Source organism: Phocoena phocoena, chromosome 19, assembly GCF_963924675.1.
Source record: "Phocoena phocoena chromosome 19, mPhoPho1.1, whole genome shotgun sequence".
NCBI lineage: Eukaryota > Metazoa > Chordata > Mammalia > Artiodactyla > Phocoenidae > Phocoena > Phocoena phocoena.
The window spans coordinates 5,811,053-5,822,211 of NC_089237.1; the positions used below are offsets into that span (position 1 = coordinate 5,811,053).

At 55.5% G+C, this 11,159-nt stretch overlaps 1 protein-coding gene across 1 annotated transcript in view; it reads right to left on the bottom strand.

Moving 5' to 3' along the window:
• The window catches only part of SDK2 (sidekick cell adhesion molecule 2), a 258,634-nt gene extending 248,455 nt beyond the window's left edge, over nt 1-10,179 (bottom strand). The window contains exon 1 of the mRNA XM_065896647.1: nt 10,116-10,179. Within this exon, the coding sequence (XP_065752719.1) occupies nt 10,116-10,179 (64 nt within the window). The remainder of the gene's footprint in view (nt 1-10,115) is intronic.
• Nucleotides 10,180-11,159: the final 980 nt, after the last annotated feature.

Consider the following 11,159-nt stretch of genomic DNA (forward strand, 5'->3'; position numbering starts at 1 on the left):
GCCCACTAATGGTATGGAAGGTAAGGGAATACCCAGCAAACGCCAACCATCCAAGCAGCAGGGTCCTCTAGGGACCTAGAAGGCACCAGACCACCCCGGCGGATGGTTAGAGTGGCCCGGGGTCGATTACATTTGGGACACAACTACTTTAGGAAGTGGATATGTAGATAAAACGTTACAGAAACATTTAAATACAGATGCTTGAAATATATACGGGTAAAGCATCTTAGAATCTCACAGATGATGTGACCCAAGAGATCACCTCATTCAAGTTTTTCAAGGCCAAGTTTTGCCCTCTATCCCGGGGGTTCAGGAAGCCAGGGGGCAGACATACCACATCTTCCAGGAACATCAATGGGCTTGAAAATCTCCTTTGTGTGTTAAAATAGAACTCAGAGAGACTGTGGAACGAAATGCAAAATTTCACGCATTTAAAATGTAAAATGTTAAAAAGGAAAAGGTTGTGAGGATGGCGGGCAGCTTCAGGCCGCATGGTCAGATCCCCCAGGGCACGTGTCCACCTCCTCCACTGCGAGAGCCCTTCACGGGAGCGCTTGGAAATGCTGTACTTACGCACCCACCTTTTCCCACGGAGGACATGGGGGCCAGGATGGACCCAGTGAGAATGGGGTGTGGGCTCTGAGGCCCACAAGCCTATTACCTTCTCTCTGATGTTACTATCACCCACAGCACCCTGCTTTAAAGGGTTAACTTCATTAATGGCGAACAATAATTTATGTCTCATACCTCTCTCCTTGTTGATGAAGGGTTATTAATCTAAACTCAAGGAGTTTGTAGTTAAAGAAATCAGTCACACACACGAAAAGATTATTCAGAATCCACAAAGCCAAGTGCCAAAGGAGACATCTAGACCGTTGGCATCCCGACGGCTCGGAGGCATCTGGGAGGATGCGTTCCAGCCACGGGACCCAGGGGAGTATGGGAGGATGGGGTGCGGAGGGGAGGCAGGAGGGAAAGGCGCGGATGGCTTGGGGGGGTGGGCAGTGAGCATGGTGGAGGATGAGAGTGGGGGGAGGGAGAGGTGAGATGGCAGCCGTGCACAGGGCCAGGCTGGGGAGGGCTTGGCGGTGGTACCGAGTGGGGGAAGCCATGAGGGTAAAGGCTTATCAGTGGGGTGGGCAGGGGGAGATGCAAGAGGACTCAGCATTCAGATGCTACCACTAAGACCCTGTGGGAGAGCAGACGGGGCATCCTGAAAGGGCTTTAGAGAGAGGAGAGGCCATTCCAGCCTACAGCCCGTGCCCTAGCCCTGCACCCACCCAAGCTGGGGTAGAGCCTGTGGTCCAATGCAACAGCTCCCAAATCCCCAAGCAGCATGGTCAGCCATTCCTGAATGGTGGAGGCCCTGACCAGACCAAAAGCAATGATCTAAGAGGCAGCTGACCTCCTCTCATTGTCTCTTTCTTACAAGTCAAGGGACCTTGGCAAGTTTCTTCATGTTTCTGAACTTCAATGCTAACAAGGTTAATACCAACACCTTCTGGCCAAAATCCTTCATAGGTTGGGGTGAAGAGACACATGAGATGTCTGTGAATGCTACCCTCAGAAATTTGAGTTTTTAGGAAAGGATCCAGTAAAAACATTCACCTCAAGGCCTGAACAGCTGATAATAGCTTAATATGTGGGTTCTCAGTGACATATTTGCATTTTAAGCTGGAGGCAGGGAATGTCTCAACCAAATAAATAAATCCCTAATAATGGAAGTTTAGAGGACACTGGCAGGTCTGTGAAAGAGAAAGAGAGCAGCGGCATCTGGGGACAGGGCACATGACAAATTGTAGGCCCAAAGCTGACCTTGCTTCGCTGACACCAAGATGACAACCATGACAATGATGAACACTTACTCCATGTTTGCTATACACTGAGCTCTGTCCTAAGAGCTTAGCATATCTCATTAAATCTTGTCACAACCCTGTGAGGTGAGGACGACTGTTATCTCCATTTTACAGATGGAAAAACTGTGGCACAGATAGGCTATGTAACTGATCTAAGGTCATCCAAGCAGTAAATGAAGGGTAAATGAATTCAGGGAGTCGTGTATGTTTCAGGCCCCTTAGAGGCCTGTTCTGTCCCACCTGGACCCTCTGTTGGCAGACGCTGGATTGGCCCTCATAGTTCAAAGCAAGGAATGGGGCATCTGTACCAGATTCAGACCTGGCTCACATAATATGGGACAAGGCAGTTGTGCAGGAGTCACTGCTCAGACTTTAGGCAACACACCTCCCTCCCCATTTGCACATTTGCACCCCTGTGGAGGAGTCCAGGTGTGGGGCCCCCGGACCCTGAAGAGTCACCGTGTCCACCCCAGAAGCTGAACTCCCTGAATGGGCTGCATTACAGCCAATAATATTTCCTCCTTTCAGGATCAGCACATCATCAAACTTTCATCACCCCTGTGGGTCACTAACAGCTTCCTAAATGGCATCCAAGTTTAACTGCTGCTTTCCTCCACCCCACTCAGCTTAGAAGACTCTGGAGCTCGGTCACTGGCCAGCCAGCCATGAACGCCCCAGGTGACCCTCAGGAGACTCCCCAGACATCTCCAGGGAGGGGACAGGGGAAAGCAGTAGAGGAGGCATGGGAGGAAGGGGTTCCCCTCCTGACCGCTCATGTTCTGCCAGCTTAAGGCCCACTGAGGACACAACTGGGGCAGAGGCAAGAACCAGGAGGGTCAGGAGGGGAAAGAGAATGAACTCCCAGGGCGACTTCCAAACTCCACTGCCGCCCCTGGGCCACGCAGCACAACAGGCTGGGCATCTCTCATCGGGAAGATATCAGTGAAGGACGTGGTGCAGGTGCAGGGCAGCGGGGGGCAGTGGAAAGATGCCCCATAGAGCCCTGGGTTCAAATCCTGACTTCTTTTTTTATTATTATTATTGGGGTACAGTTGTTTTACAATATTGTGTTAGTTTCTACTGTACAGCAAAGTGAAGTCGTGTTCCCTGTGCTATATAGCGGGTTCTCATTAGTTATCTATTTTATACATATTAGTGTATATATGTCAATCCCAATCTCCCAATTCATCCCACCCCCCTCCCTTCCCCCCTTGGTGTCCATACGTTTGTTCTCTACGTCTGTATCTCGATTTCTGCCCTGTAAACCAGTTCATCTGTACCATTTTTCTAGATTCCACATGTATGTGTTAATATACGATATTTGTTTTTCTCTTTCTGACTTACTTCACTCTGTATGACATCTCTAGGTCCATCCACGTCTCTACAAATGACCCAGTTTCATTCCTTTTTATGGCTGAGTAATATTCCATTGTATATGTACCACACCTTCTTTACCCATTTGTCTGTCAATGGACATTTACGTTGCTTCCATGACCTGGCTATCGTACAAATCCTGACTTCCTAGCTGTGGGGCCTTGGGCAGGCAATGGCTCTGAGCCTCAGGTTACCCACACGTTGGAGGTGAAGGAGGTCAGAGGCGGGTAATGACTGCAATGCACTTGACACAAAGAACTGGGTGGCAATTGTGAGCTGGCTTCCCCTCTTTAGATGCCTAGCATGGGGAGAGGAGGCCAAATCATTCTACACTGGGGAGGAAGCAAAAGAAACTGAAGCAAGAGGAAGATACGGGGGAAATATGGAGAAAAGATAGCAGGGGGAAAAATCTGGAAATAAAATGCAACCTGAGACCCAATCTGAAGACCCTTTGGCGGGGCAAATACAGAAGCATAAATATAGTTACCTTAGCTTATTAAGTGCTTCTGATATGTCAGGCTCCATGTCGAGCGCTCTGCTGGTGTCATCTCATTGACTTCTCCTTGTATTACAAACAAGCCAACGGGGCTTGAGCATATAAGTGATGGAATGCAAAGTAGCAGAGATTAACCCAAACTGACAGAGCTGGAACCCAGGTTGGCGCAGTTCCAAGGCACTGGCCCTTCTACATGCCACTTCTCAACAGCTTAAGGAAAAAAAAAAAACGTCAGAAGGCAGGAAAGTAAGAGCACAGACAGGGAGGGGAATGCTTTAGGGACGGCCCTGTCTTGGGTGAAGTGATTCTCTGTAAGAAATGTTCTTCTGGAGACCACAGTATCATCTCTGCAGTTATTAGGAATGCTCGACATCACCAATGCGCGTCTGAGATGCTCTTTTTACAGCACACAGAAGACCGCACTTCCCAGTTCCCTTACCTGGGAAGGACCACTGGATGGGGCCACGTGATCAGCTCTGGCCAATGGGCTGCCAGGGGAAGTGAGCCGGGCTAGAGTATTTAATTGTAAATGCATGTCTTCCCCTCTCATGTATTTCAAAAGGTGCCTCCACGCCTGGATGGGGGCATTGCCTAAGCCCCCTACCAGTCCTCCCAATTTCCTCCCCAGCGAAAGATGGGGCTCAGCCGATAGAGATTCAGCAAGGACCCAACCCAGAGGCCCTACTGCTAGAGGCAGCTTCACCTGCAGGGCCAGAGGTGCGGAAAGCTGGGAACAGGGGCGAGGAAGTCTGAGCAAGGGCTCCCGGCTCAGCAGAAACACTATCCCGGATTGACATGTACACACTGCTATATTTAAAATGGATAACCAACAAGGACCTACTATACAGCACAGGGAACTCTACTCCATATTATCAGTGTGTAACAACCTAAATGGGAAAAGAATTTGAAAAAGAATCGATACATGTATATGTAGAACTGAATCACTTTGCTGTACACCTGAAACTAACACAACATTGTTAATCAAGTATACTCCAATGTAAAATAAAAAGTTAAAACAAATAAACACTATTCCAAGGAAGCCCAAGCTGGAGGGCAGGGCTCCCATCCCTGAGGGGCTTGGCCGCTCATCGCAGTGGAGGCTCCGTGGCATGGGGCGTAGGTGATGTGCAGAGGGGCCCGTGAGAGTGGGTGAGAGACTGGAGAGGAGCTGGAGAAGCAGGTAGAGACCAGATGACAGAGGGCTTTATGCCGTAGGTAAGTGTTCATTCATTCACACATTCATTGATGTATTCTTTGTTCACTAATTCATATTCATTGAGCTCCTTCTATCTGCCAGGCACTCTCCTAGCAGCTGGGGATACAGCAGGGGATAATATAAAGCCCCGCCCACGTGAGAGAGACCAGCAATAAACAAGCCAATATATGTCAGATGGAGCTGAGGGCTGTGGAGAGACGAAAGCAGGCTCAGGGGTGGGTGCTTGGAGATGCCACGTTACAGGGTGTTTAGGGACGGATCAGGGACATCAGAGGAAAGGCCCGATTAACTAAGGATTGGGCTGTGCAGACATCTGGGAGGAGTGGTATACAAGACTTATTTTTAACTCCGTTTCCTCATTTTACAGATGAGGAAACTGGGCCTCAGCTCCCGGTGGCTCAGTGACAGAGGAAGGCCAGGACCAGGCTGGAAGCCATCTCCATTGCCATGTTGGCACCTCCAGTATCGGCAGGAGAGGGGCCTCAGTGGGGCTCCCGGGCTCAGAGAGGGGCTTTCTGGACCAGACACCTGGCGCGGGGAGTCTGATGAGACAAGCTGTGCAGCCCCTCCCCCCCCTCGCTCCAGGACCCTGAGCAGTCCCGGTGGGTCCCTGGCTCAGCATTACTCACTGGCCCCGCCTTTTGTCCCCGGAGGACTGGAGTGGGTGGGAGGACGAGGAGTGGCGGGGTTAGTAGGGGGGATGTCTCAGCAACTGGCCTGTTTTCCTTTCCGTTACAGGCAGTGGGGCTGCTGCTGGCCCATTTGTTGCTATTGGCATCCCAAGGCCCCAAATTTATGATGACTAATTCCCACCGCTTCAGGCAGCTCCAGGGCTGTCTGCTGCAACAATGTGCTCCAGGCGGGCCAGGGTGGAAATCCTGCAGGCAGCACCCTAACACCCTGCATCAATTCCAACTCAGTTTCCTGACTCCCTGAGGGGCCGGGAGTCAGAGGGCAGGGAGGGCGAGGTTCCAGCCAATCAGAGGACTCCTTCACCCACAGCCAAATCCTAGGATAACCAGCCACAGGGAGGTTCAGCAACATAAAGCACGACTGTCTAACAACCAGCCTGTTTTGTGAGGTAGTGAGCCCCCCATCACCAGGGGTATGCAAGCAGAGACCACATGGCCACTTGTCCCAGGCTTGTAGGCAGGGGACGGCACTAGATGATTTTTCATGTTTCTTTCAAGTCAAATGTACTGATCATGTTAGTCCTCAGGACAGAGAACAAGCTCATTCTCTATTACCGTTTAGCTTACAGCCCAGTTGTGTCCTGTGGTACAAGATCGAGTGCATACCGATATGCAGTTTAACACATTATTTTAAGGTCGGCCTTTCAGGCACTGTTTAAACAGAAAACTGCTGTAAAGGACTTGGCCTCTTTCCCAGCCTCCCTTCCCTGATGGAACAAGGTTCCTGGCCCCTACTTTGGCCTTCCAGCAGAGGACATAAAGGAGAGGCGGTCGATAAATATTTGCCGAACAAATATACGAAAGGGAGAGTTTCTGAGGCAGGTATCAGGCTGCCAGCATGATTTGGTCTCTGGGCGGGGGGCGGGGGGGGGGGTTCCTGAGTCTGTCCACCCCAGGCAGGGGTGATCTTCTGCGGCCAATACAAGCACCAAACGGTGTCACTCATCAATCCACAGCCAGAATGTTCCAGACTGCCCAGCTGAAGCCCTGGGGTGCACAGGGCGAGGGCGAGGGGTTTTTGGGGCTGAGAGCCACCTCTCTGGCCCTGGGAGAAGGGGAGGTAGGGAACAGGGACACCCCTGGGGCCGCCCTCGCGTGGGGCGGGGGCTCTTGACACATACCAGCTGAGCTGCAGGCAAGCACGCCAGTCGGTCTTGTGGTAATGAGTATGAAGCCCTGATCAATAAGTTATTTTTTGCTGTCAGTAATTAATTATTATAGCTTAGCCACAGCATTAAACTTTCATCCCACTCCCCTGAGTACTGTTTGGCTTTTATTGTGATCACCTCCCAGCAGTAAACTTTCTCCGTTTGGAGACTTCGGGATCCTCCGGGGCTGGGCTTCCCAATCTCCGTTCAGGGTTTTCCCACTGCCTGGTTCCCTCAGCTCAGACTCCCCTCTGTTCCTCCCCCAGGCACCGTTCACTTGAAAGAAGCTTCTGGACCAGCTGGCTGGGCTCTGCCGCCCTCCTTCCAGCCTCCCAGCCTCCGAGAGATGCCCACCAGCAGTGGCACGTGAAACAGCTTGCGAGGGGCTTGTTAAAAGGCAGACGCGCTCCAATCCGAGTGCCTGGGGGCCTGGATAGGGACCGCTGGAGGGCCACTTTGGGTCATGGTGATGCTGCCACAGAAGGGAGTCTGAGAAGGGTCTTGGGTGAGGAAAAGGCATTCAAGGCCTTTTCAGTGGGTGCCCAGGAACCACTCCTCGTGGCCCCTTGGCTAATAGTGTACAAAAAATCATAATAACAGAAAAACAATTACCCTTTATTAAGCACCTTCTACGTGCCAGGCACTTACTAGGCACCCCCTGAATACCTGGTGTCCTCATACGTGCTCTGCTCTCTTTACAACACCCCTGCGCTTAGTTTGGGGAAAGAGTGGGAACCATGTGACATCACGTTTCAGGGGAAACGATCAAATGGTAGCTTTCAGTATAAACAGGTAGTGTTACCCAGGTTCTGCACCTGAAAAAAACTAGGTTGTGTGGATAAATCTGGCAGCCAATGTGAGGTTTGTCCCAAGAGAGGAAGACTGCTTGGTCCCTCACTCTGTATCATCATTAGAGAACGGGGCTCATGGGCTCAGAAGTGACACACAGTGCCAGTGGCTCTAACCACCCCAAAGGGTTAACGCCACTGCCTCAAACTCAAAAGCAAAGCAAATGGAGAAAAAAGCAAAGGAGAGACGCCACTCTCTAACCCCCCAAAGCAGACGAGAAACAACCCCCTGGAAACCCATGCTTGACCCTGTTTCCCCGACACACAACGCAACAGTGCCCCCAGACCTGGGCCGAGACCAAGTTCCCATAATCCTCTGCATGGTTTGCCGCCCTGGAGACAAATGGAAGGAGAGTACCCGATGGACGCTGGAAAACACTCTCTCGGAGCCAGAGAACACAAACGGAGCAGCAGGGAACCTGGGCAGCCACACTCAAGCCCGCAGCAAACAAGAGAAGCAGGAGAGAGAGTGAATCAATCAAAGAGACCTTCACCACTTCTGACAGGGCGAGCCCCTCCCTCTGGAAGCACAAGGACATGAGGTGGCCTGGCCTGAACTTCAGCAGGACGGCCGCGTGGAATCTTGGACTTCGGTGGATGGGACAGGTGTGGAGGTGGGACATGGAAACGACTTGCTGACCCAGAAGGAAGGACCTTCAGGTGCCCTGGGGACTCCTTACAAGCCTGGTTTTGGATGGGACAAGAACTAACGAGCCGCCTGCCCAGGGAAATCGTGGGGTTACTGGAGTCTATGCAGTAATGAAATCAGAAGCAGCCAGATAGAGACGGACACCCCTCAGAGTCCTCCCAGTCGCCCGGCTTTCAGCTAGTGACCCCATGGACATCTCAGAACACATCTGCGAGGTGCCCCAGGCCTAACCTGTTCTATTCTGCCAGCCTCACATTCCCCCTGGACCCTTAGAAGAAGGGCCCCGTCCCAGCAAGCCCACCCCAGCTGCAGATGGTCCTGGTTCCAGGGAGAGAGGGGCTTAGAACTCACCTGGTCCCAGTCCAGACTCCCGCCCCCAGATCACCCAGCAGCCTTTGGCAAGTCACCTAATGCCCCTAGACCTCAGTTTTCCCATCTGTTAAATGGCTACTAGAATAAGACGACATCTGAAGTCCCTGCCTGCTGGAAGATTTTATGATGATCATAAAAATAATAACTTTTATTACCTTACATTTACAGGGCCCCGTTACAAAATTTCTAAGTGCTTTAACGCAAATTACGTTGTAAAATCCTCCTCTCTACCCTGTGAGTGAGAGCTGATTATTTTTATCTGTTTGATCTTGCCTCTCTAGGATGCCTGACGCTGGGCTCACTGGAGTCCCTGCGACTCTGGGACTCCAGAGATGGGGTGGGGCCCTTTCGAGGTTGCAGCCTCCGCAGACCGGCGCCCCCTGGGTGGGTCCAGGCCCCCTCCCGAGCCTGGAAGAAGGAAGGCCAAGCCCTGGGAGTCCTGGAGCTCAGTCCAGGCTTCGTCTCCCGCCGCCCCCAGCAGGCGCCGCTCGGACACCGCTGGCACTGCTGTCTGGATCTGCGAACACCGAAGGCAAGAAGGAGGCACGGGTGCAGCCGCCCTCCCCCGCTGGGACCTGCCCGAGGACTGGCGGTATGTCTGGGCATCCGCCCTCTGGAGGGGGGCAGGGCGGATCGATCACGCCTCCCCCTCCTTCCCAGCACTCCCACCCCAAACCCACCAGCCCTTCTCCACCCTGAGGCTGCGCCAGGCAGCTACAGGTCAGAGCGGCGGCGGCAGAGACGCTGGAGCGGCCAGTGGAGCTGGAGGCAAAGGCGGGACGCTGAGTGTGTCTGGGGGCGGGGGGAGGGGAGGGGGGTGGGCGCGAGAGGAGAGGGCCTCACACCTCGCCTCCAGCGAGCACCGCGAAGCACCCCCAGCCCCGGCGGCCGGCCAGGCGCGGGCTCCGAGGCGCGGGCTCCGAGACTTGGCCAGGCCCCGAGACTGCCCTCCCGGGGCGACCATCCAGGAACCCAGCGCTCTACTCTGGCTCCTTCCCGCCGCCCTCCCGCCCCACTGCCTCGCCCCGGGGCGGCCAGCGCGTGCCCGGCAGGGCCTTGCCCTTCCCCGCGGACACCGAGCGGGGACCCAGGAGCCCGGCCTGAGGAGCAGGGTGCAGCCGGGCGCTGAGCCCGGCACGGAATGGCGCGCCCCTCCCACACCAGTCCGAGGGCACCCACAGCCCGGGTGGGGAGGTAGCGACCCCCCCCCGACTCCTCTTAGGCTCCACGAGCGACGCCTCCCAGCACGGACCCCCACCTTCCCTTATTCGGAAGTCACAAGTCTCAGCAAGACCGCTCCAGCCCCCCAAAGAGAGCCCCCAAAGTCGGGGAAAGGGGCCTGAAACTCCCGGGAGAGGGCTCTGCCCAGGCCAAGCCCGGGGTCCCGGAGGCGACCGTGAGGCCAGCGAGCTCCCGCGCCCCTCCCGCGCCCCTTCCCCAGCCCCACTGGGGGTGGCACTGTACCTTGGGCTCCGGCCGCGCGGATCTGGTGCAGGGCCAGCAGAGTCCAGATCAGTAGTCTCCACATGGCAACCAGCCTTTTCTTTGGGGGATTGGTCTTCCGAACAGTTTTATAATCCTGGTGAGGTCCGGTACCCCGTGGCTACGTCCCGGGAGGCTGTCTACGCGGCTCCGGCCCGGAGCGGTATCCGCCGGGGAGGGGAGATGCTGGCGACCCCAACCCTTCCTCCTCTTCTTTAGTACAAGTCCGATCCCCGCGGCGCTCCGGGAAGGCGAGGGGCGAGCAAAGAGGAGGATGAAGCCGCTCTCGGTCTCGGGGCACCTCCCCGCTTAGCACCCCAACTCCGACTTCTTCTACCGGGCAAGGCGGCCTCACCGATCTGACCGGGTCGCGGGCCGGGCTCCGGAATAAAGCGACAACTTCAGGAAACTTCCTCCCGTGGCCACGTTGCCCGCCCCCTGCCCGCCCCCTGCCCGCCCCCTGCCCGCCCCCTGGTTCGGTGCTCCGCGCGGACGCAGTCACCGCCGATCCGGGCGCCGGGCCCCCGGGGCCGCGCGAGAGGCGAGTGCGGCGGCAGATGCGGGTGCGGGGCTTCTTTCAGGGGCGCCGGGTTCGGGAGGCGCGGTAAGCATAGCGGTCCGAATCTCCCTGGAGCTGAAGTTTTCTTCTCTCTAACTTTGCAGGCGGCATCTGGAGGGGCCGAACCACCTCTCTCGCCTCCACCGCCCCGGCGCCTAATCCGGGGACTCTCGGTCCCTCCAGGGGACGCCGGGCCCGGGCGCGCCCTCGGCTCCGGGCCCAGCGGGCTAGCAAACTTTGCGGGTCCCGCGGCCCGGCGCGCCGCCCCGCGAGCCCATGTCCGCTCCGGCTGCGGGGCGGCGGGGACGTCTGCTGGGCTCGGCGACCAGGGCTTGTCGCCGGCGCCCGGGCGCGGAGCCTCCTGCTGGCCCGAGGCTGGAGCCGGGCGGCTCTGCCCTCCGCCGCTCCCCGGCCGGAGCTCGGCGAGGCGCGCGGAGAGCCTGGCGGGCGGCCCCGGCTCCGGGGGC